Below are 24,641 nucleotides of genomic sequence, written 5' to 3'. Positions count from 1 at the left end.
GTGTGGGATCTGGGCATCTTAACTGCTAGCCTGAACGCTACCCCCAGAGCTGTTTTCTGACTTCAATCTACCTCTGCCCTGTCTGAGGTCCTGTAAGCTCAAAGTTAACCAAGACCTTTCACTGTAATCTTATATTAAAGGATGTGAGTTATTCAAACTGCTTTTCTGTAGGGTTGATAAAAAAGTCATCATGAAAAAACTAGTCTATGTTCAAGGGAAGAGTCCCATGTTAAAGACAGTCAACACATCCCTGCACTGGCTGCTGTAACTCACTTTTCTTGTTTCTAAAACGACTTCTGCTTTTTATAGAAGCACCATTCAGTCTTCTGAAAAACTGAAATCAGGAAAAGTTTTAGATTCTCATTCACATTAGAAATATGTGTAAGCGAAACAAACCCATGCACACGACAAGTCCAGGCAAGGAGTTGCTCAAGTTTGCTTAGTAGAAATTGCCAGGGGGCTAGCGGTTCAAGGTCACACAAGGCTGGAGGGGTTTCCAGAGAAGGGCTCCTCCCGCTTCTCACACAGAGGTTATCCTCCTAGGTCAGCATGAATTGCATGAAAGTTTTCTTAAAGATGATATTATAGGGATTTGTTCAAGTGAATAATGTTGTGATTTTAGGGCAAAGTGTGTCACTGGCTTAAAAAAGAATATTTAAGTGTCAGCCTGTATAAATTCTCTTTACCAGTTTTGCAATCAATTTTAAAAAATGAATATCTTGTCTGAGAAGGGAATGTACGCAAATAAGCACTTATTTTCTTTTAAGCACAGAAATAAAATAATTATTGTAAGCATACAAGTTCCAGGAATAGTATTTTATCCTAGACAGAGTATCTGGAAGTTGTAGATTACAAGTCACAAACAAGATCACTCTGCTTATTTTCAACTAAAGACCCTTCAGATGGGTATTTTTAATACATTTTGAGTGGGTGTTGTTGATTTGCAAAGAAGGAAGCCATCTAGCCTCATTCCCAACAGCCATATCTCAGAAAAAAAAAAAAAACATTATCAGAATATGAGATCCTACAGACTAGTTGCCTGGGGGAAAAGCAGAAGGTTGCCTAAGAGAGCTGTGAACTCTTGTTCATCACTTTCTCTCATAACTTCTCTTCGGGCTTTGGTTTCACAGGAACTAGTTAGGCAACCTTTCAGAGTCGTAAAGCAAGCAAACTCCTTTAAATTCTCCTATGCTCTCTCTATAAGCAAAATAAACAAATAAAAATCATTATTGGTACAAACTTAGGTTCAGTAAACCACCTTCACCAGGTAACTTTCAATTATAGGTGGGGCTGTAACAAAGACTCTATAAATTCTCTACAAAACACATCTTTGGCACATGGGCCCTATGGGGTCCTCCCTCGTGGACCCCACGCTGTCAGTTCTGCTCTGAGACTGAGCAGAGGACTGAGCACAGTCCCACTAACTGACCTGCTGTCTTCCCAGTTCTGTTGGAGCCTCTCTGTCTACAGCTCATCTCAAGAGGCTTAGCCAATAATCCAAGAGCCCCTGCTTGGTCCTTTGTCTCTGATTTTGTTAGACTGAGCCACTACAAAGAGAAACACTGTGCCAGGAATGGAAAGTTGGCAGGTGAAAACCATGGGAGTTAGTAGGGCTTCCAACAGGGGATGATTTTTACCCACCAGGGGGGATATTTGATCAGGTCTGGACACAGATTTGGTTGTCAAAATTTGGAAAGTGCTCCACTATTGGCAGTTAGAGAGGAGGGGTGGGGGATGTAACTGAACTTCTCATGGTGCACAAGACAGCCCCCTACAAAGAAGAATCATTCAACTGCAAGGGCCCCAGTTACGCTTACATCACTTAATTCTGGTCGCTGGAGAAGCCACAGACCAATTTGAAGGCAGGAGGGTATTGTGCACTGGCTTATCTCAGTAGGTCTTGGCTGTTTGTAAACTGCTGACTTAGAGAAATCTGGGGTGAGTGCTTGCCTAGTGGTTAAGATGCTGGGTAAGATATCTGCAACCCCTGTTGAAATGCCTGGGTACAAACCCCAACTGTGGCTCCTGACTCTAGTTTCCTACTAGCGCAAACCCTGAGAGGCAGTGGTGAGGGTTCCAGTAGTTGAATTCCAGGGAGCCACATAAGAAACCTGAATTGAATTCTTGGCTTCTGGCTTCATCCTGGCCCAGCAGGCATTTGGAGAGTAAAGCAGCAGATGGGAGTTCTGTCTGTCTGTCTGTCTCTTTTTGTCTCACCCCTTGAATAAATAAAACTTTTAATGAAGGGAAATCTAAACAAGGAAAAAAAGTGAGCACATATTCCTATTTGGAAAAGCAGTGTTTGGCCTGGAGATTTAGTTGACCAAGAAACAATCTTCTAAATTAGGATGCAAGTATTTTCTAACCCTTAAAAATTGCTCAGAGTGCTCATTTGCAAATTAAAGGTCACATTAGCATTATTTGGTCCTTTGCCAGACTAGAAGTATTCTTAAAATAATCACAGCCACCACTGTTCAATCGATGCCACCGTCGGCAATCTGCCCTTGTACACGGAGCTCCCATCCTCTGTTCGGGGTCAGTTGGTCAAAAGCAGAACCCACGTTTCCCGCCTGGAAGATCAGCCCTGTAATGAATGAAGTGAGGTCACAGCTGGGGCGGTAGAGAGGCAACACTCTTGGACGTTGTCTGGCCATTGTGTGGGAGGGGGCAGCGTGTCCAGGTACTTATATGGGTTGTATGTCAGGGACCCTTTCATCCAGGGGAGGAAGCGCTCTTTCCTGTTGTGCTCCGTCGGCCAGCCATCCTGAGCCCTGGAAGTCCCTGCAGTGCTGGCTCATCTGTCCTCTGCGTCATCCTCTCTTTCATACCACCACCACGCTGGCCCAGCTGGAGCAGGGCAGGAATGAGAGAGCTGACTAAACAGGTCCCGGCCTCGGTGATCTCACCAGCCAGGAGGATATGAGGGGGAGGTCCTCCAGGACGAAACGCCCCCTGGGCCTTGTGGACTTAAGGGGGCACCTTGCTCTGTTTAGAGGAAAAGCAGAACTCTGCCCCAGAGCCACAGACTTGAGACATAGTCCTGTGCCCTGGGGCAAGAGTGGCCACCTGGGGTGCTGGCCCCACAGAAGGCATGGCTAAGTAAACATTCCCAAATGCCAGAATTTCATTGGCCAGGCTTTGGGTCTAGGGGACATCCCTGACAGAGTAGAGGTGGAGGAACTGCCTTGAAAAATCACTCCTCTTTCACTCTCTTGATCAAAACTGTTTCTCTTTCAATATGGTGTCTGTGTTTTCTGAACGAAAACAGAAGTTCAAGAACTGTCCAACAAGAGAGGGGTTTTTAAAAAAAGTTTTATTTATTTATATTTATTTGTAAGGCAGAGCAACATAGAAAGAGAGAGAGAGAGAGAGAGATCTTCCATCTGCTGGTTCCCTCCACCACATGCTCACAAGAGCCAGGGCAGTCCCAGGAGGCCCAAACTCCATCCAGGTCTCCCACGTGGGTGGCAGGGACCCACGTACTTGAGTCATCACCTGCTGCCTCCCAGGGTGTACATTAGCAGCAGGCTGGACTGGAAGCACACAGGGGTCTCAAACCCAGGCACTTTGACATGGGTTGCAGGTATCTAAACTGCTGTGCCAAATGCCTCTCTCCCCGCACAGACTTCTTTTTTGTGAATTTATTCTATGAAAGGCTTCTAAGACTCATACATCAGATGGCATTTATTAGACAATTGCTTTTGCTATACAGAAAAAATGACACAAAGCCAGAACTACTTCAGACATGTGATCACTGAATGACCACAGGGTGATTGAAATATCCCTGAGTGCATCAGCTGTTGGCTAGCATTGGCATCTATTCTTCCTGTGCAGTGTCAGTGGGACCTGTGTGTTTGCTGGGTTGTCTGATTCTCCAGCTGGTGTCAGCAAAGGGGAGTAGCTGGCCATAGGGCTACACGAACTGTAGACTTTGCCTAGGCTTGGGCAAATATTTTTCTGTATATTTTCGTTCTCCCTTTCATGGTGGATTATTTGATAAACTTCACTCGATTTCCACCTTCAGATGCTGGTGAGGTAGAAGGGTACTACTATAGTTTGGGTACCCTGAGGATTTCAGTGCTGGGAGCTTAGTCCCTAGTGCTATAGTGCTGGGAGGTGGAATGGACCTTTAAGAGGTGGGGCCTAGTGAGAGGTCGTTAGGTCATTGGAGGGAGCTGCCCTCGGAAGGGATCACGGTAACTTCCATGGGATGCTGAGTTAGCTCTGGGGAGAGTGAGCTGTTATATCTCAGCCCAACCCCTGAATCGCTCTCTGCCTTCCTGTCTGACTCTGTGGTCTCCAGCTTCCGATCTGGTCACGCGATCTCTTCCTCACCCAGGATCTCCTGCCATTTTGATGCCGTGTGCCATGGGCTGGGCTTTCAGCCTCCAAACCTTTGAGCTAAATAAACCTCTTCTTTATGTAGTAATCAGCCTCGAGTTGTTCATCATACTTGCAGCAGTGACAAATGGACCACTTCTCAACCCTTTCACCAGGGCATTCGTTGGAGCCTTTGGACCTGAGTCAGGCACACAGTCTGGTTGACTGTGTCCCAGGCAGCCACAGATAGAAAGCACCTGGGCTTTAGAAGCAGAAACATTTGAGTTCAAGTCTTGTCTGTCTTTCTTGAGCCACACAACTGAGCACATGACTTAACCCCTCTGAGCCTCAGGGTGCTCGTCTATGAAACTGACAGAGCCCAAGTTACTGGGAAGCGTCACTGTGATGGCTCCACAAGAAAGCGCCCAGCAGTGCCGCTGTGAAGATGACCCCAGTGAGCCCCCTTTTCCTTGTATTCGCCATCTCTTCTCCCGACGTCCTGCACTTTCTGTTTGTGTCAGATGGATACCGCGGAGGGGGAGTGAAGTTGATTTCCACTTGTTGCCCATACCAGGGTGTTGTCAGGAGGAGATGGGGCTACTGGGGGAAAGGTGGGGACATTCTCATTGGGCAAGCTTCTTGCTTCATGCCTAGCCACCAAGTGAAACCACTCCCTTGCCACCAGATCAAAGTTCTGTTGTCATGAGCTGGTGGTTTACAGCCCCATTGTGTACACAGACCTGGTCCTCTTATCTTGAGTAATTGCTGGTTAATTGGCCCTCCTTGGGAAGCAAGTCCTTTCTTACCCCTGGCTCAGGCTGTTGGCACACTCTTCCCCTCCTCTGCACAGGCTTCAGGTCTCAGGCCTATGCGCGTGTCCACGGCGGAGTCCCCTGGAACGTGCTGGGCTTGCTACTGTGATGTTCAGTGCAAATGCCTTTCCTTCTGTCTGGGAATCCTTTAGAACGATGGGTAAAGTACTTGGGATTAGAGATCCTGGAAAGCACGAAAAGAAACTTAGAATCTAAGTGGAAACTACTAATTTTTTTCTTGTTGTGTGGGATGGGGATGGCTTTATTCCTAGACAGACAGCTGAAATATAACATATAAGGGAATTATTTATACTTGTAACTCTTGGTGATAGAGAAATTGAAGAAAAAATGAACAATAATGTGTATTTTTACAATTTCTTAGAAAGTGGGGCTTTTCTAAGCTCCTGTGTTCAATCAGCGCAAACAAGGAATGGCCAACACAAACTAGAGTGTGCTGGAGTCGGACAGCAGCTTAAAGATCAGCTCATTGGGGAACTTGCATTGTGGTGCAGAAGGTTAAGCTGCCATGTTCATCCCATATCCAAGCACCAGTTCAAGTCCAGGCTGTCCTGCTTCCAATCCAGCTCCCTGCAAATGCGCCTGGGAAGACCATTGAAGATGGCTCAAGTACTTGATCATCTCCCACCCATGTGGGAGACCCGGACGGAGTTCTCGACTCCTGGCTGAGGCCCAGCCCTGGCTGTTGTGGCCATTTGGGGAGTGATCCAGCAGATGAAAGATTCTCTCTCTCTCTCTGTCTTTTTCTCTTTTTGTCCCTCCCTCCCTCTCTGAAATTATCTTTTAAATAAATAGATCATTTTTTTTTGCTTTTAAAAAGATCAGCAGGGGCCGGCACCATGGCTCACTTGGGTAATCCTCTGCCTGTGGGCCGGAATCCTATATGGGCTATAAGGAGATACCTAGGACTGTAATGTATAAGAAATTTCTCACAGTTCTAGAGGCTGGAAGTCCAAGATCAAAGACTTGGCAGGCTTGGTGTCTGGTGAGAGCTTTGTCTTGGCTTCCAAGATGGCGCCAGGTTTTTCTTTTTCTTTTTTTTAAGATTTATTTATTTATTTGAGAGGCAGAGTTACAGACAGAGAGGGAGGCACAGAGTGAGAGGGAGGTCTTCCATCCACTGGGTCATTCCCCAGTTGGCTGCAACAGCTGAAGCTGAGCCAATCCAAAGCCAGGAGCCAGGAGCTTCTTCCAGGTCTCCCACACAGGTGCAGGGGCCCAAGAACTTGGGCCATCCTCTGCTGCTTTCCCAGGCCACAGCAGAGAGCTGGACCAGAAGAGGGGCAGCCAGGATACAAACTGTTGCCCATATTGAGTGGCAGCACCATGGGTGGAGACTTAGCCTACTACGTCACAGCACTGGCTCCGGATGGTGCCATGTTGATAATGTGCTCTGGATGGAATGAGCACTGTGCCCTCACCTGAGGGAACAGACGGAGGGAACCACCCCTTCAGGCCCCTTTGTAGGTGTCCTGGTCCCTGAGGATTCTTCCTTCACAACCTAGTCACCCATGAAGACTCACTTGTAGCACTGTCATGGTGATTCAGATTCAACTTATGCATTCTGGAGGACTCATTCAAATCATAGCAGCTCCTTACTATCCGACCGTGGTTCATCTTCTTCAGATATCTGATTATTTGTAAGAACTTTTAAAACAGACTTTCATTAATGCATCCATATGCCTTGTGGATGGAAAATTGGTCTTCTTTGATTTAGAAAAAAAAAAAAAGATCCAAATTCCCCTTTGTAGGCTGCTGAACAAATTGGAATTGCTGGGTAGTCTCTTAGCCATGGTAAGTTCTCCCAACCCTGTCCCACACCAATGTTCCGAGCTGACGCCACCCTGCATCTCCGTATCACGAGATGCCTAGGAGCTGACACCTTGTAGTGCCATGCAGTTGGGAGGCTCCATGCTGAGTGGAGACAGGAGGATCTGTGGGACTAGAAGCTGACACATGCTACCCATAATATCACCTGTGATCACTCAGCAGGGTGTGGCAACTCCAGGCTCCCAGGACAGTGGTTTCCAAGGTCGCAGCCCTCTGTACCCCCAGGCTATGTTCTCTTGAGCACTGGCTGCTGCAAGAGGCAGCCGCTGGGTTCTCAGGTTGGTCTGCATTGCTGCCGTGTTGTCGCTGACATGGCGGGCTGCCCAGGTGATCCGCACAGAAGGCGAGCACAGCTTTGCTTTGAGAGCAAAGTTAGGTTCTCTCTTCTCAGCACCCTGCACTGCGCTTCCGAATTGTTTCTCTCTCAGAAACCTGCCATGTCAGCCCTGCCCTTTCACCAAGGACCAAGCCCATCACTCTTATTGTTTCACAAAGAATTTCCTGGCCTTGAGTCTAAAATTAAATTGCCCTTTGAGAGTTTCCTATTTTGTCTGTTCCTGCCTCTCCTGGTGGCCACACCACCATCGTCCCCCGCCTCCGTGATAGGCACAGGCAGGAGGACCGGGCGGATTTCGACTTTGTCTCCTTACCCTCTGCGTCTCAAAGCAGCGGGACCAGTGTGACCTTCGGGACACATGCGTCCAAGAAGCCCCTTCCCCGCCATGTCCTTTGGGGCCAAATGCAGTCTGACCAGAGCTCCTTGGTGTTGCCAGGACAGCTCATCCAAAAGTGTCAGTCCATGGAAGGGGCTGCTCCCTCCCACAGCATCTTCTGAGGACGGGGGAATCTGGAATCTAATAGAAGCCCATGGAGTTGTTCAGCCCAGGGTCAAGAGTGAAAGCTCGTCGAGCTGAGAGCTGGCCTGTGTCCTGTACAAGCCATCTTCAAGCACCTACCAAGTGAGAGCCAGTGTAAGAGCCCCATAAGCAAGGTACTTCCCGAGGTTTGCTGTCCTCTATTGAAACACAGGGAATGTGTTGGCAAAACGGTGTTTGAGCATGGTTTGGGAGAAGAGGGAAGACAAACAGCAGGGCTTTCCTACATTGTAAGGGCACATTGTCAGGAACCCACACCATGATTCTGACAACCTTTAGCTTTCTAGGCTTCCTCACCCTGCCCTGGTACTTTATCCACCCAAGCTTGTTAGCCACAAGGTCAGGAGAAGGAATGTGGAGGGATCAGCGAAAAGGAGATCTGGAGTTGGCAAAGAATTCGGAGGTCCTCCCGGCCAGCCTTCTCAGGAAGCAAAAGCACTGAGTGTTAAACCGGAAGTCACAGGGCTCCTTCGTGGTAGAGCAAGACTTGAACCCAGGCTTCCTGGCCTCCAGCCCTCTGTCTTTCTGGTAGAGTGCATGAGCGTCTAAGACACCGCCAGACCATGACACAGCTGTATCCTGTGGATGGCGAATCACAGTGCCTATCTACCCTGGGTGAGTTTGGCTTCCTCACTAGGTGCAAAACATGTTTAAAAAGCAGAAGCGTCCAGAAATATTTGTTGTGTCTTATATGTCTATAGCCCTCGACCAAGGCCAGCCCTAGGTTCTGAAATTAACCAAAGCAGAGCGATGTGCCCCCATAGAGTTGACGCAGTGAGTAACCCACACCTAAAGTTGGGTACTGAAAGTTTGAGAAGCAAACACCTGGACATTGCAGGCAGCTTAGCTAAGCACAGATACTAACTGGGAGAAGAGACTGCACACACTGGTGTTCTCCTAACCCCTCTTTCCCAAGGTTGTGGGATTTGGAGGGGGGCAGAGAGGAGAAAGATTGAGCAAAAGGAATGGCTGAGCGATGGCAGGACTGGAGGGGTGGGGAAGACTTGGCTGTAGACAGAGAACCACAAGTGCTGGAGAAGGGTGGTGCCTGCTGCACTAGGCAGGGACAGTCCCTTACCCTGGGGCATGCGGAAGTGGAGCTGGGGAGAAGTCACAGACAGATGAACCCTGTACCGAAGTGGCAGGGGTCGCCTGAGGTGGGAGCGGTCAGAACCAGGTCATGTTCAGAGTGGAGCAGAGACAAGGGTGTGTCCCTTGTCCTGCTGGCTTCCAGACTTCCGGAACTCCACGTCATTGTGCCCAGGATCACATGGGGAGCAATTTTAGGTGGCAGGCTTGTGTCCTCTAGTGACCTGGAGGTGAAGGGAGAGCTGTGCTGTCCCCTAGGGGGCTCATCACGCCGTGAGTGATGGGATAAGGCAGGGATGTACTCGCCTGAGAGGCCAGGGGGACCCTGTGGCTCTCAGCTGCTTGGCTATGTCCCCTGCTACTGAGGGCTCAACTCTTAGTTTCCCTAACCCTGTACACATATCATCCTCCTATGCCTTCAGCTGGAACTTCTTTATTGTTTTGGTCCCCTCCTTTCTCCTCCTGACTGTAGGCAACTTTACAGACCCACAGTTGACCCTGGCTCTTTCGTTTTAGCTGCCTTCCCCATGAATCTGCGCTCTAACTTGATCTTTTGTGCTCTCTCTGGTCCTCTCCTGTCTTGTATTCACCTCTGGGTCCCCATCACCAACTTGCTCTGTCTTCAATCCATCTAAACACAATCAAAAGTGGCATTGTATTCCACCCTCCTAATTTATGTCATCATTTACAGTCACCACTTCCACTATTTTAAGAGCAAGTTATTAAGAGTTACCTTCAATTTTCTCCTTTTCCTTCATCTATTATGTCCAATCAGTCATACGATCATGTCATGTTTTCCTTTATTATTTTTATATTCTCTTAAAGATTATTTATTTATTTGAAAGGCAGAGTGACACAGAAGGGGCGGGGGAAAATGAGAATGAGAATCTGTCTTCACTCCCAGATGGCTGAAACAGCCAGGTCTGGGCTAGGCTCAGCCAGGAGCCTGGAACTCCATCTAGGTCTCCCGTGTGAGCGACAGGTGTCCAAGTACTTAGACCTTCTCTACTGCTTTTCCAGGTGCATTAACAGGGAGCTAGATTGGATATAGAGCAACTGGGACTCAAACAAGCATTCACATGGGATACCAGCAACTAAAGCAGCAGCTTAACCTGCTGTGCCACAACGCTGGCCCCTTGAGTCTTCTTTAAGGCACAGGTTTCTTGTTACTTGACCATGTCTACACTCACGACCCAGACAATCCCTTCTTCATAACTGGATTCCTGCTGAACACTAGAACTATGGTGAGAGGAGTGACCAGTCTTACTCAGGAATCAAGCGGGATAGTATCTTAATGTCATGCATTTTAGAAATCAGAATTAATGTAAACATCATTATGGGAAAATTCACATTTTAAAGTCAGGGTCAGCTTATTGATTTTCCCTTGTGCCTCAGGCCCCAATATGACTTGGTGGGGCTCTGCTACTGTATCAGATTCCAATGTCCTATCACCACCACCCCTACCCCATAGTTTTCTGTTTACTGGTCTGTATACTCCTGAAGGCATAATGCATTCTTGCTTATTTTACATTCTTAGCATCTTAGGAATTAGGTGTGCTACATGTTAGTGAATGCATATTCATCACCGTAAGTCATTGAGTACCATCAGGGAACAGTAGCTATCATTCTTGGGCAATCTGTTCTTTAGCCATGCAAACTTCATGCTCTCCAGATAGGAGAAAAGGCGGTCTAAAACCAACCAGCTCCGGATGAGAATTCTCTTTCCATTATTTTATAAACCGTGCCGCCTTTGGAAATGGGCTTGTCCTCTGCAAACCTCACTTGTGAGAAATGGAGAGGGCAGTACTCATCTCGCAAGACTGTGGCGAGGATTAAAGGCGGCCACATCTTTCGGATGCTTCGAGTGCCAGTTGGCACTGACAGGTGTGTGAGAGATGTTGGCTGCTTTCAGCAAGTGCAGTGGGATGAGTGAGTGAGAACCTGTTACGGGGTTTCCTTAGGACCAGGGCAGAGACTGGCAGTGCTGCTCGCATCTCAGCAGTGCATTTCCAGGTGCAGGAAAGGAGGGCGCAGTGAGGAGAACTGGTGGACAAGAGCCTGTCTTGGGTGGTGCCCCATTCACCTGGGGCTGTGCTGCCCCAATTGCTGACCTGCTCATAACCTGCTGCTTCTCCTCAACGGAGGCAGTTTCATAATGAATTGGAACTGGCGGTGTGGCTCCCTTGAGTACAAATGTCATTTTCATACTCTATGAAATAGTGATTAAGCCAGTTCATGAAATGTCTAATAAACGGGCAGGTGTCTAGATAACAGAACCACAAAAGGTTTCTCAGAAGCATCGGCCAGCAAAGACGCTCACGGCTTATGATGGCTCTGGAGATGCTTGCCTTCTCATTTTTTTTAAAATAGTGTCCTCTTGTCTCCTTTGAGGACAGCTACAGAGGAAATAGGTCTTAAACTGCACAGAGTTTCATTTATAAAAATAAAAAGAAAATGAACTATTTCTGTTCTCGAACAGCCTGATTTGGGGACCAAAAAAGGCTCCCCGATAAAAACCAACTGTGTAACATCAAGCGAATACATTCATGGTCGTTACTCAAAAGCTGTGGGCTGACTCACAGCACACTCACAGTCATCACTGGGTCTGGAACTCATTATTTTTTATGCCCTGCCTGCTAACTGCTCACTCTGCCTTCCCCTCTGTGCTCTGTACCTGGTACCCGGAGAATTTTCCTGCAATACCTCTTGCTGTGTTACACCTTGCTTTCCAAGCATTTCCTTAGCAGAGAAAAGTTGAACTCTTCAGCAGGTCTTCTAACGAACTGCTACTATCTGGTTACAATGACCCTACATGCCATTACCACTCTTAGTACTGGTGGGTCATTCACACATTGCCTTTACAGAAGACCAAGTGAGTTAGAGTTCTCTTCAGTACCATTTAGAAGGCAAATGTCCTCACTGGAAAGCCCGTGCCTACAACTCTGAATTTTGAGACAGGCTCTGAAGGAAAATGAAAACATAGGGCTGGTTATTAAGAGCACACGGCTTGATTTATAGATCTGGGAAATGCGTTTTAAATTGATTCAGTTTCAAAGTATTGTGGGAGACCTGCCCAATTGTTGGAAATTCCCAAGAAGAACTAATTGTAGTGGCTTCAGGAGTTTACGGGATTAAAACAAAGTGTCGCTAAAGTGCTTTGAAGTCAGAATTCAGGAAACATTTTCTGACCCATGCTCTAAGTATATCCCTGCTAATGATTTACCTAAAAATCTTTGGCCTCAGCACATGTAGGTGGAAAATCTGCCATTGTTCCATGTGTATTCTTTCAGTTCTCACCAAGGCCACTTGGCGGCAGAAGACTGAGCACCCTAGCTTATGGCCTGCAACCCATGGTGTCTCCATTGTGCAGCCAGGCTGTTAGTGCATTCTCAGTGTCTCTAGTTCAGTGGGAAGAAGACTCGCCTCACAGGAAGCTTCCTCCAGCCCTCTCTTGGGTGATTTTATGAATATTATGGAAAACAACATCCAAATTAATGAAGTTTTACAAAGTTCACAAAGCCTTCTACATTTTGGGTCCAATTGTCATTTTTCCCGGTGCCAATATACTGCTTTCAGTTATTTTTAGCTGAACTTAAGTGAGTGGACCATTGCAACATGGGGGAGAGCATAGATGCTGACAACGGAACGTCACGTAATGTTGCTGAATTCTGGTTATGTTCCTGGGGCGAGAGGGCATAAGGGGTTCTTTGGTTAGAGGATGTTATTGGGGTTAGGAAGCCATTCTACAGGAGTGAAGATATCACCTTTGGAGATATATCTCTGACCCTGCTGTCAATAGATTTAACCACATCAAATCTATAGAGTTTTGGTTTTCTTAATTGGTGTTTTGTTTGTTTTTCTCTAAATTTCCATAAGAGAAAAGAGTAGTGATCAAAAAGGAAAAATTGGAATCAAGGATGAGCCAATGTAGATCAGACTCCTACGCTCAGGAAATTTTTCAGTGAATCTGCTGTGTTTCCTTTTATGTCTGCATTTTAGCCCACTTGGCCAATTCCACAAATGTTAAGGGTCCCTTACATTGAAATAATACCTACCTTATGTTGACAACCAGGCTTCATGTTTTCTATTACATGCATTTCATACAAGACACATTCTTACAAATGCATTTCATATTTTATTTTGCTTTATGTATAAATTTGCTGTATTACTGTATACCTTGTGAAGTATTATTATTCTCATTTTACAATTGAGTAATCCAAGGTTGAGATTAAGAACGAGGCCCGAGCTCCCCATTAGTGAGTGGTAAGCCAGGATTTGAATCTGTATACACCTGGCATCAAAATTAGAGTCTTAAACACTGCAAAACACTGTCTTCTTTAAAGAGTACTAGGTGTAGGCTATGTTTTATGAATTTTATAAAATCGGGAGTGGGAAGTACAAGTCCTCAAGTATTTTTAAAAATGCCAATTCCTGTCTAGCAACCAATGTTGTAAAACACTGATTAACTGGGGCTGGCACTGTGGCCTAGCAGGTGAGGCCGCCGCCTGCAGTGCCAGAATCCCATGTGAGTGCTGGTTCAAGTCCCAGCTGCTCCACTTCAATCCAGCTCTCTGCTATGGCCTGGGAAAGCAGTAGAAGATGGCCCAAGTCCTTGGGCCCTTGCATGGAGACCCAGAAGAAGCTCCTGGCTCCTGGCTTTGGATTGGCACAGCTCCGGCTGTTGTGGCCAATTGGGGAATGAACCATCGGATGGAAGACCTCTCTCTCTCTCTCTCTCTCTCTCTGCCTTTCCTTCTTTCTCTGTGTAACTCTGACTTTCAAATAAATAAAATAAATCTTTAAAAAACACTGATTAATTGAAAATGAGGTGAATTTTATTATGTAGGTCCCTTTTGGGTTTTTCCTTTGACATTTGTTACCTAGTAGGTCTATGATACTGAAATAATTTTTTAAAAAGCTTTATTTTATTTATTTATTTGAAAGAGTTACATAGAGAAATCGAGATTGAGAGAAAGGTATTCTATCAGCTGGTTCACTCCCCAAATAGCTGCAACAGCCAGGGCTGGGCCAGGCCAAAGCCAGCAGCCAGGAGCTTCATCTGGGTCTCTCACATGTTGTGCAGGGGCCCAAGGACTTGCGCCATCTTCTGGTGCTTTCCCAGGTACCTTCTCAGGGAGCCTGATCAGAAGTGGAGCAGCTGGGACTCAAACTGGCACCCATACGGGATGCTGGCATTGTCACAGGAGGTGGCTTAACCTGTTATGCCACAGCTCCAGCCCCTGGAATAAGTCTTGTAAGAAAATCATTTCACGGTGTTTTTACAGGATAACTTATCATTAACAAATTGCCAGGATTTTAGACATTTAAGGTAATCCACGTTCTGCCCTACTGTTAACCAGGAGTGCTACTTAAAGACTAGAAGAGGTAGCCCTCAATACCTGAAGAAATGGATGAAGCATGCAGAGCCTGAGTCTGAGCTTCCCCTCATTCCCTGTGCCTTTTTGGAGGAGGGTGGGAAGGGAATCAACAGTTGAGTTAGCTATGGATGATCCCTGCTTAGGGGGTTTTAAAATGTTTGTGGACAAATGGAGGTAAACAATGTCTATTTTGGTGCAAAATAATTTTGAAACCCATGCAGTTTTGTCATAACAGGTATTTTTCATGAATTTTTGAAGACTGTACATTCAAGTTCAAATTGTTTGGAGCCAAAATAAAATCATCTTTTAATTCCGTGTTCTGTGAACTTTTCGAAGTACCCTTGTATATGATTGGCTCCTATGAAGTCATAGTTCCATTAGGGATAAACTGTAGGGATTTTTCTTCCAATATATTTCCTTTGATTTTTCTCATTCACAGAGGCAGGGACCCCTCAACACGTATGAAGATCCTCGCATGACCTGTGGTTTTCAGGCCAATTATCACCAGCAAAGACCTTGCTACCCGTTCTGGGATGAGATGGCCACTCAGGAAGTCCCTACTGGTCTCGAACACTGTGGCTCAGGTAGGAGCATAAACAAGAGCTGGGAATGAGGGTAGAGTTGAAGGACAATGGAAATGTGATGAGGGTTGTGTTTTCTGAAATGACAGCTGCTATGCTTAAGTGGGTACCCATACTATTGTTCTCTAATGGAAAGTCCCAAACTGTCTTGATAATTTTGGGTTACTTTATTCTCCAACAGGAAGACTACTAATTCCTAGGAGTGGGCCCAAGAGAGGTCGATTCAGGTCTCTGTAAATGGATCATTTTCCTGTCTACTGTGCATTTCCTGACACTCATCCATTTAGGTGGGCCTGTTGACAAAAGGTCTACTAATTTTGCAGTCATAATGAATGAGTAAGCAGAGGTGTATGAATTACTTAGCCTTCTTGCACAACTGAATACCTTTTGTTCATCATCTCTTTCCATCATTCCCTGCCTCTCTGCCCAGGCCCTCCTGCATCTGGCTTCTCTTTCTTCCATCCCTCCCTTCCCAAACCTTCCCTAACCCAAGCTCCTCTCTTCTGAGCACTCCCCTTCCTCCTGTGGTTTGCTGGTTACTGTGCTGCCCTCTGGTGAACAGGAGTCAGCTTCCTTGCGAGAGCTCTCTCCAACAAATGGATCTATTTTGCCAAGGACCTGAGCAGTGCTAAGTCTTTCCCTATTTTCATAATTCACCCTGTTTTTCACAAATTCCTTTGGTTTGTGTTTACCTGCTAGCATTTTTTAAATGCAAAATGTGAAAGTTTAATTTGGGGACTCAGAAATGATCGATACAGATGTTACATTCAATTTTCCATGAGATCATGTTATGATAATATATGGCTGGATATCAAAAAGCCAGGCAAAATTTGTTTTCTCCCTGGATAAATTCTCAGCATAAGAAATGTCATTACTCTTACATATTGAAAATATGTAATTCTGAGGAATTATACAAGTGCGGGTTTCGGGAAAAGAATCGCTGGAAACTAACTTAAATGCAACCTTTTGTTCTGTGTCCCTTTATTCCACATAATTCTATTGTAAACTACATTTATAACAGTAGAGAAATAAAGCTACTGGTTGCTTTTCTATCCGTGCTTTATTTCACGAGAAATAAACAGAGAGACATAAAGTAAGAAGCTGTCGCACTTAGTAAGGTGTGTGTGTAGTAGGGAAGGCATGAAGTGTTGCTTTGCAGTTGCTTGGTTCCTTTCCAGTAAAAAATGAAATCAATTCCTACTTTCCATATTCTCTTGACCCAACAGCCATTGATCGTTGAGTTATTTTTTGACATCGCCCTGGATTTCAGACACAACAAACATCTATGCTATCACTAATTGCTTAGTATCTCAGTTCCTCCAAGCATAAACACAGATGTCAAACCTTTGTACCCATTTCACAAGGAGGCCAGAAGGATTTTTGCACCTGTTCATGGGATCGACTTAAAGACTCAAAATATAAGGACGTGAAAAAAGTGATCCTTTAAAATTTCTAGCATGATAGGTTTTATTTATACAAGCAAAAGGTCAAAATGATTCTATTTGCTTAATTGTTGAATGCTACTAATGCAATAAGACTTACATGTTATATTACCTAACGCAACTGAGATTCCCAATCTACCTAAACTTTCATTGCTGGATGGTACTTCTCTTTGCTGCTGAGTTATATCTCATTAATAGCTGAGTTCACCTCCACACATACCCACAGTGTTAAGCTCAGAATGTCTCTTCAAAGCAAAGAGACATGGTTTTCTCTTTCTTCACTGAGAAGTACATGAACTCCCAAATAGAGATGGTTCTTAATCTCCTCTGTTTATCAAGGTTCTCACAGGTATTAAAAAAAAAGAAGTTCTAACTTCAGGAGCAATGAGAGTGTCTGTGAAGTAGATGAAGGATCCCTTAGGATCAAACTGCTTTCAAATGCAAGGATTATAGCAGCATAATATAGGGTAATATGGTGTTCTTCCCACCGTCTATTTTACTGTTGCAAGAAAGAAGTTGAAGCCACGCAGACTTGTGGCTTTGGGGAGGATAGGAGGATGGGGCATGGAATAACCATGCTGAGAGTGAGCTGGGCCAACTTCAGCTGCAGCTCAGAAGTGGTAGACAGCTTCCAGGGGGTGTGGCCCCTCCCAGTTGGTGGCGATCTCTCCACATATGTGACGGCTGCAATCCCCAGTGTCCCAGGCTCCCTCTGATGGAAGGATCTGGCAGGAGCCCTGAGCCTTTCCAGCCCTCCTTTGCTGTCTGAGCTGTCCAGATAAAGGAGCTGCAGGGATTATTTCTGGGCTGTGGTCCAGCTCCCCTCAGTGATGGGTGTCGTTTGGAAGGGGAGCAGAGGGTTATAGTGATGGGAGATGAAGATGGACTAACCAATGATTTCTCCAGCTGGGACACATTCTGTTGGAGATGTGTTGAATAAAAAGAAAGAGAAAAAAATACTCTACATTTTTTTCATCTTCTTTTATCCTATTTATAACTTCAGTTTCCTTCCCATCCTCCATCTCATGGCTACTTCCCATCCTGCTCCCCGCTCACGTGTATGCGCTCAGAAGGGATGAATGAACTTCTTTCCCAAGGATTACACATCTGTCAATGACTGGAATACAGACTGGAGGGACTACTGAGGATGGATTAGGCCCCTCGTGGCAGCCTTCGTCTATTCACAAAGGGACAGAGGCGCAGGAGGAGGAGGGAGACACAGAGGAGGAGGCGTGGGGGAGAGCATTGTGGGAGGGTGGAAGAGAGTCAGGCTAAGGGAAAACATGAATGGGGGAAAGCATTATGGGGTGAGACCACTCAGTAATCAAGGTGAACCTGCGATTGGGCAGACAGCGTGGATGTTACAATAAAGGAAGAAAGAAGAGATGTGTGGCAACAATCAGAAAATAAAAGTGGAGATCAGTAGAGAGGCGAAGAATAGTGGAAAGAGAAGGTGAATGATGAATGAGGGGGAGAAAGGAATGGAGAGCCCAGGAAAAGACAAGGCAAGCAGGGGAGGGGAAGACGCCATGAAAGAGAAAAATAGATGAATCTGGGGACATTAACTCTGCAGCTAAAAAGGGAAGCCACATTTGCATGCAATTGCCTGTGCAGCTGTGCATTTCTTCATGGCAATCTTGTAGTCATCATTTTCTTTCATTTCTGTCTCCTCTTCCCGACTGCCTCTGCCCCCTCCTCCCGATCAGCCTGGAGCCATTAGCGAGAGCCAATGGGGGCCGAGAGCTGGTGTTCTGCATGAATGAATGGGCCCTTTCTGTCTTGGCTTCTCGTCATCCTTGTGTCAGGGAACCTTGTGAATCAGTGGAGCCCATTACACAAGACAGGGCTGAAATGTCTGTTGCTGTTTATAGTCTGACTGGAGCGGAGCCCACTGACCCTGCCTCCTGTGTGTCCTTCCTCCACTTCAGCCCTTTCTCTCAATCATCGCAACAAGCATCACTTTTCATGTCAGTCTCTTGTTGCAAGAAGTCACTAACGGCTTTCGGCCATTCACGACTATGGCCTGTTCCTCTCCTCAGCCTGGTGAGCCGGAACAGGGTAGACAGCAAACCATTTTCAGACCAAAACAGTAAGCTTCCAGAGCCAGCTAGAGGCAGGCAATGCCTGTTCTCCATTGGGAACCAGAAACCTACAGTCAGAGACCCCACTGAGCACCAGACTAGTCCATCCCATCAATTGCCAACTATCCCTAATTGATTTCATTCAACCTTAACCTTTGGGTGATTATGAATGACCACAGTGTGTATCAGAAAACATGAGGTTTGCTTGGCATTCTTTCAGAGTGATATGCTATCAAACTGTTTTTCATTTCAGGGATTGATTTATTTTGAATTGGCCACTTTTGAATATTATGTTGTAACCAAAGCACACTCTTGCAAAAATACTTGCTGAAGAGCTGAGAAAACAAAGCGTGGCACACCCAGCTTACTCTCCCAGAGTGAACCTATGGTTTCCTTACCATGGTCCTTGACTCAAGAAGCAAGACAAATCTCTTTTTCCTTCTTGCGCAGTGCACTAGGGTATGTTTTGGTCACTGAACACAGCAAAGCTGTCATCTTCCCACATTCACAGCCTGCTTGCCACTTCCCATCCTTCCTGAGAAAGGATGTGGATATAGCGGAGTAGTAAAGAGCCCAGGCTCTGGAACCAGATTCCTTCAGCTTGCATCAGCTCTTTCCAGACAACTTATCTTTGTACTTCATTCAGTTTCTTCACCTACACTGATGATTCTCAAAGTTGTGTTCCTGAGGCTGGTGCTGTGTGTGGCACAGTAGGTTAATCCTCCGCCTGCAGTGCCAGCATCCCATATGGGCATCGGTTCGAGTCTCTGCTGCTCCTCTTCCGATCTAGCTCTCTGCTATGGCCTGGGAACGCAGTAGAAGATGGCCCAAGCGCTTGGGCCCCTGCACCCTCATGGGAGACCTGGAAGAAGCTCCTGGCTCCTGGCTTTGGATTGGCACAGCTCTGGCCGTTGCGGCCATTTGGGGAGTGAACCAACGGAAGGAAGACCTTTCTCTCTGTCTCTCCCTATCACTGTCTATAACTCTACCTCTCAAATAAATAAATAAAATCTTCAAAAAAAGAAGTTGTGTTCCCCAACCAGCAGCACCGGTACCACCTGACAACTTGTTAGAAATGCAAACTCCTGTGTCCTACCCTGAATCTATTGAACCAGAACTTGAGAGGTGTCTCATAATCACCTGGAGGGGCTTGTTAAAAACACCTGCAGGGTTTCTTATTTGGGAGTGAAGGATGGAGCTCAAGAATTTGCATTTCTACCAAGTTGTCAGTTGGTGCCGAAGCCACTGATGTAGGCCACACTTTGAAAACCACCAAGTTAATAGACGTAAAGCACAAGGCACTGCCAGGTCTTAGCAAGCCACACTATGAATCCTTGCTGAAATAACTCATTGTCCTGAAATGTCTTTTTTTTTTAAATATTTATTTGAAAGTTAGAGTTACACAGAGAGAGAAAGAGAGGCAGGGAGAGAGAAAGAGAGAGAGGTCTTCCATCCATTGGTTCATTCCCTAGATGGCCCCAACAGCCGGAGCTGTGCTGATCCAAAGCCAGGATCCAGGAGCTTCTTCCGGGTCTCCCACATGGGTGCAGGCCCAAGGACTTGGGTCATCTTCCACTGCTTCCCAGGTTATAGCAGACAGCTGGATCAGAAGTGGATCAGCTGGGCCATGAGCCGGCACCCATATGGGATGCCGGCACTGTAGGCAGCGGCTTTACCTGCTACACCACAGCGTGGGCCCCTGAAATGTCTTGTGACTGCATTTTGGGAGTTCAAAATGCCTGAGGATCATGGAGTTTAAAAGTGATCCGCTGATTGGTCGAACACTTTTGGTGGCCGGTGCCATATAAGGGATGCTGTGAAGATGGATGAAGAGAGGGAAAGACTCAGTCCTTATCTACAAGCAACTTTTATCCAAGGGTGTGTGTGTGGGGGTGGCACATTTACATGACAGAGCAAATGGTTCCCATAGTAATCAGTAGGTAGAGGACACAGCGGTTGGCAATGGAAATTTCGGATCTCACGACTTAAAGTTTCTGAAACAAGTTTACTAATATAACCGTGAGGCTGAAGAATGCCTTTTCCAAATAAACTTTGGAAGTTCAAGTGGGAGCTATCTGGAGAGTCCGAGTTCATGGTCTCTCCTGGGGCTTTCTCAGACAGCCAGGCGGCTGGGAGCGATCAAACCTGGGCAGTGTTTGGAAAGGGCTATGGACAACCAGGTGGGAAGTTTCAGCAAGAGAAACAGATGCCTCCAATTTGGCTTTTAAGTGTTGAGAACGTTGAGGGAATGCCAGAGAGACTTGTTAAATGGAGATCCACCTTGCTCTGAAATGTTTACTCTCATAGCAGGTTTGTTCTTTCCAACCATCTCAGACGCCCTGTGGTTTTTACAAATGATGTTTCAATGTCTGTCTGGTGCTCATAGCTGTGCTTTCCTCCTTAAGGGTGTGTTTTCCTCTTGTAGATGACCTGGTTCAGGTTCTTTGTTCTTCAAAACAGTTTTGATCCTGCAAGTGTGTACTTCCGGTAGGGTGTACTATTGGATCATTACAATATTGGATCCTTACTACCCCTGGGAGGATGCTGGAATATTCCCATCAGGGGAGACTAAGTCATTTAAACAAAGTGAACTAGGAAGCAGGCTGAGAACCCTGATCTCAGGATTTTATTTTCTCAGTTTTCCAACTCTACATGAAGTTATGCTAAATTTTCAAAAGACACTAATATGCAACTATTGGATAGCCCAAGATTAGGGAATAAAACTCCTTTCAGTAAGCCAAGTCTCAACATTAAAGGAGATGGGGAAATGGGAGCCTGCTCAGATTGGGATCTGCTGGTTGTGCTTGGGAAGGAGCAAGTTGTACTCCTACCTTAGGTCTTCGCCTTTCACAAGAAGCCACAGCTGGGGCCCAGCTACTCAGACAAGCAACTCCCAGGGCACCACACACCTTCACACCATCTCTGAGGCGCCCAGAGGTTGCACTTCCAAGAGGAGGTTGCATTTGCAGGAGGAGGCACTGGGGAAAGATAAGCAAGGTTGGCTTAGACCAAGGACTACATTAGGAGGAGAACCTGCATGCAAACAAGCATCCCACGAGCTCACTCTATTATTTTGTTCTTCTGATGAGGAGATAACGGTGAATAGCTCACCCTCTCCTGCAGCACGGACGGGACGGTATCACCTATGGGTTGAACAGCTCTGACTCAGGGATGTTCCATGCCCCCCTCCTTCTTTCTCCACCCTCCCACGGCCTTGCTGCAGTGGAGCCTGTGTTAGCTCCTGTTCCGATGATAAGAACCTTCCTTGTACGCTGCGGAGTGTACGCTGAAGGTGTGGAGTCGGAGCAGAGGGTTGGTGGACACAACAACACCACCACCCAGATCTCACCAGCTCTGCCCAACACAGGGTCCCCCGGCTTTGCTGCCCTCATCAGAGCGTCTTTCCCCTTCACCTTTCACAGGTGCAATGCAACATTTTGACTTCTTGTGCCCATTCAATGCAGGCGTTAGTGGACACAAGCGACTTGCCCAATAGTCTCAAGTGGAGGGGCTCAACGGAAAACTTATTTACTTGGTGCCAGTAAAGAGACTTTCTCTGAAACAAGCAGTTTGCTAGAGTTTGCTACTTTGCTTTTACAGCTAGGGTTTGGGGGAGCCTCGTGGGGGTGCAAACCGGCAGCAGGAGGCCGGTTCCTGTAGAAGCAACAAACCCCTTCATACACTGTACGATCAAAAATCTGACTCAGGCTGGTTTCTCGCAGCTCGACTTCTTTGCGGTGGTCGGGGCCCCTCGGAGCACAATGTTGCAAGATAAGCTTTCCTGGAACATTCTCTGAAAAACAAGCTCGAGAGAGCAAACAGTTGCAGATTCTCTGTGTTCCCCTTTTACCCTCATCCTGCACTCTTGGTTACAGGGGCCCCGTCTGCTCACAAGGTCGTGACCTAAGCAGGTGACGAATACATGCTGCCTTTCTTTGTCTTCCTAGCATGGGCGCAGAAGGAAATGCCCCACCCTTATCTATCGAGTCTGTGCGCTCTCATCTTGCCCAAGACTAGTTTTCCTACACCTGCGAATTCGGCCGTGCCTCATCTTCCCAGAGAGGAGAGGGAAGGCTGGACAGAACTAGCGAGACAGGCACAGCCCACTTAGGGACTGGTGCTCTCAGAAGTGACCTCAGCAGCCCGGGGTGGACAGGAAAAGCAGGGGCCTTCACAGATGGAAGCGGAGGAGGGGAAACCAGTGGAAAGCGGGGCCTGCAGGCAGGGTTCGTGGCGTGACGCTCACAAGGCCAGCCTTCCTTCCCCTGGCCACCACTCTCCTTCGCTGCGGCTCCCAACATCCTAGGAAGTAACAGAGTTGCACTTCAGCTCCCAGGGGACGGGGGAGGGAACAGTTTCTCTTAACTTTTTCAAACCACAAATATTCAGTCCGAGTTGGGAAAAGGTCCCTGCGGCCCCGACTTCTCTCGTGATCGAGCAGTTTGACCTCTCTTCTGGAACTGGGGCTGGGGGCGGAGGACGCCGTGGGCTGGCGTCGGGCGGCGGCGGCGGCGCGCTGCGAATGCGCTGGGAGGAGGATGTGAGCGCTGGAGCCCGGCAAGGCGTGTGAGCCCGCGCGGGGGCTCGGGGAGGGCCTGTGCTCGGCGTCTGGCCGCGGAGAGACTTCGGCTCGCTCCAGATGTTCGCTGTGTTTATAGCTGCTGCAGCAGGAGACCCAGCTCCCTCATTAATAAGTTGCGTTTTTGCACTGCGGCCAGGGGGTCTCAGGCCCGGAGCCTGCAGCTGGAGGAGGCGTCGCGCTCCCCTCCCCCAGCCTGCCGGTCCCTAACCCCTACCCCGCCCTCCTCCTCTGCAATCCTCCCAAAATACACGAGCACACAAAAAGAAAAACACCAGCAGATTTTTTATTTCAGAGAGTAAACACTTGGGCCGTGGGGGTCTGGAGGTTATGGGAAAAGAGGAAACCATCAGGCTAATCAGGCAGCACACACTTCCCCTGCTGAAATAAAACAGAAATCTTTGCTGCGCAGGGCTGGTGGGTTAACCCCGGCGCTGCCAGCGGCGCGGCCGCCACAGAGGAGCGGGCTGGGCGGCCCCGGGGGCCCAAGGTGGGGGGACAGGGGACGTTGGCGAGGGCCATCGCGACCTGTACGGGTCACCACAGGGCTGGGGTTCCGAAGTAGGCGGGGTGGGGACGGGGGCTGGGGTGCGGGACGGATTCTGGGATTAGAGTTGGTTTTGCAGGAGGGGGGAGGAGGAGTTCTAGCTGTATGGGGAGCTAGGGAGCCAGGTAGCCAGGTAAGGGAGTGGTTCTGCCTAGAAACGCGGGAGCGGACTAGAGGGGCGCGGGACTGACTGGCGCCCAGGTTTGAGCTCCACTGCCCCCCCCCCCCCCGGCCCAGGCTCTGGCACCGTAGACCAATCCCTGAGCCCTCTGAGCCTCAACTTCCTCATTTGTTATATAAAATCGCACCCCTCTCGCCGCTGCTGCCCGCAACACTCCACGCCACTCCCATTATTGGGAAGATAGAAAAACGGTTGGATGTGGGAATGGCCAGGCACCAGGCGTGGCACCGACTCTTAATGGATGATTGCCGCCCTGCCCCACCTCTCCTGTCTGCCTTCCATTCCTTCTTCCACTCTTTGCCCTCTTCCCTCTCTCCTAGCCTTCTTTTTCCTCTCTCTCCCTCTCCCTCCATCCCTGTCCCCCAGCCCCACCTCCTCCCACCTTGCACCTGGACCATGGCCTTCAGTTTCCATTTGTCCCCGTGCTGCCTCTCGGGGGAGCAGAAATATTGCATGGGACCGAGGTCATGGGTCACACATGAGACCCAATTGCCCTCTGAGAGAAACTGCCTTCGCTCTGATGTATGGGGCTGCCTTCAGGCTGTCCCCCCTAGGCTTTCAGTTCAGTTCCTGCCCCCACGTCACCTCCCTGGCCACCCCCATCACTCCATTCCCCAACAGCCCAGGTAGATGCGACTCCAGATCTTTGGAGGAGCTTTGGACTTTGGGAGGTCGCTTTGCACGTTCAGATAACACGCCGGGGTGGGGGGCTGTGCTCATCTTTGCAGGTGGGGTTCCCCAGGTGGTTTTCCCCAGTAGCTCCCGTGCCTCCTCACACTGGAAGGGGTGCTTGAGCAGCCTAAGTTGCCGGCAGGGATTTGACTACCTACAGAGCTGGGCTTCTCCTGGCCTTCGCTGGTTCCCTTGCTCTCACACTTCATTGTCCATCAACCCTGACAACTTGGTGC

At 47.7% G+C, this 24,641-nt stretch overlaps 1 protein-coding gene across 2 annotated transcripts in view; it reads left to right on the top strand.

The window, feature by feature from the left end:
• Positions 1 to 24,641, top strand: part of ETS1 (ETS proto-oncogene 1, transcription factor) — a 135,249-nt gene that overhangs the window by 18,410 nt on the left and 92,198 nt on the right. For both annotated transcript variants that reach the window (XM_051842815.2, XM_051842861.2), the window contains exon 3: positions 14,762 to 14,906. In XM_051842815.2, coding sequence (XP_051698775.2) covers positions 14,762 to 14,906 — 145 coding nt within the window. The remainder of the gene's footprint in view (positions 1 to 14,761; positions 14,907 to 24,641) is intronic.

This window comes from Oryctolagus cuniculus, chromosome 1 (assembly GCF_964237555.1).
Source record: "Oryctolagus cuniculus chromosome 1, mOryCun1.1, whole genome shotgun sequence".
Classification (NCBI taxonomy): domain Eukaryota; kingdom Metazoa; phylum Chordata; class Mammalia; order Lagomorpha; family Leporidae; genus Oryctolagus; species Oryctolagus cuniculus.
Note: the sequence above shows the minus strand (reverse complement) of the source record. Positions and strands in the feature narration are given on the sequence as shown.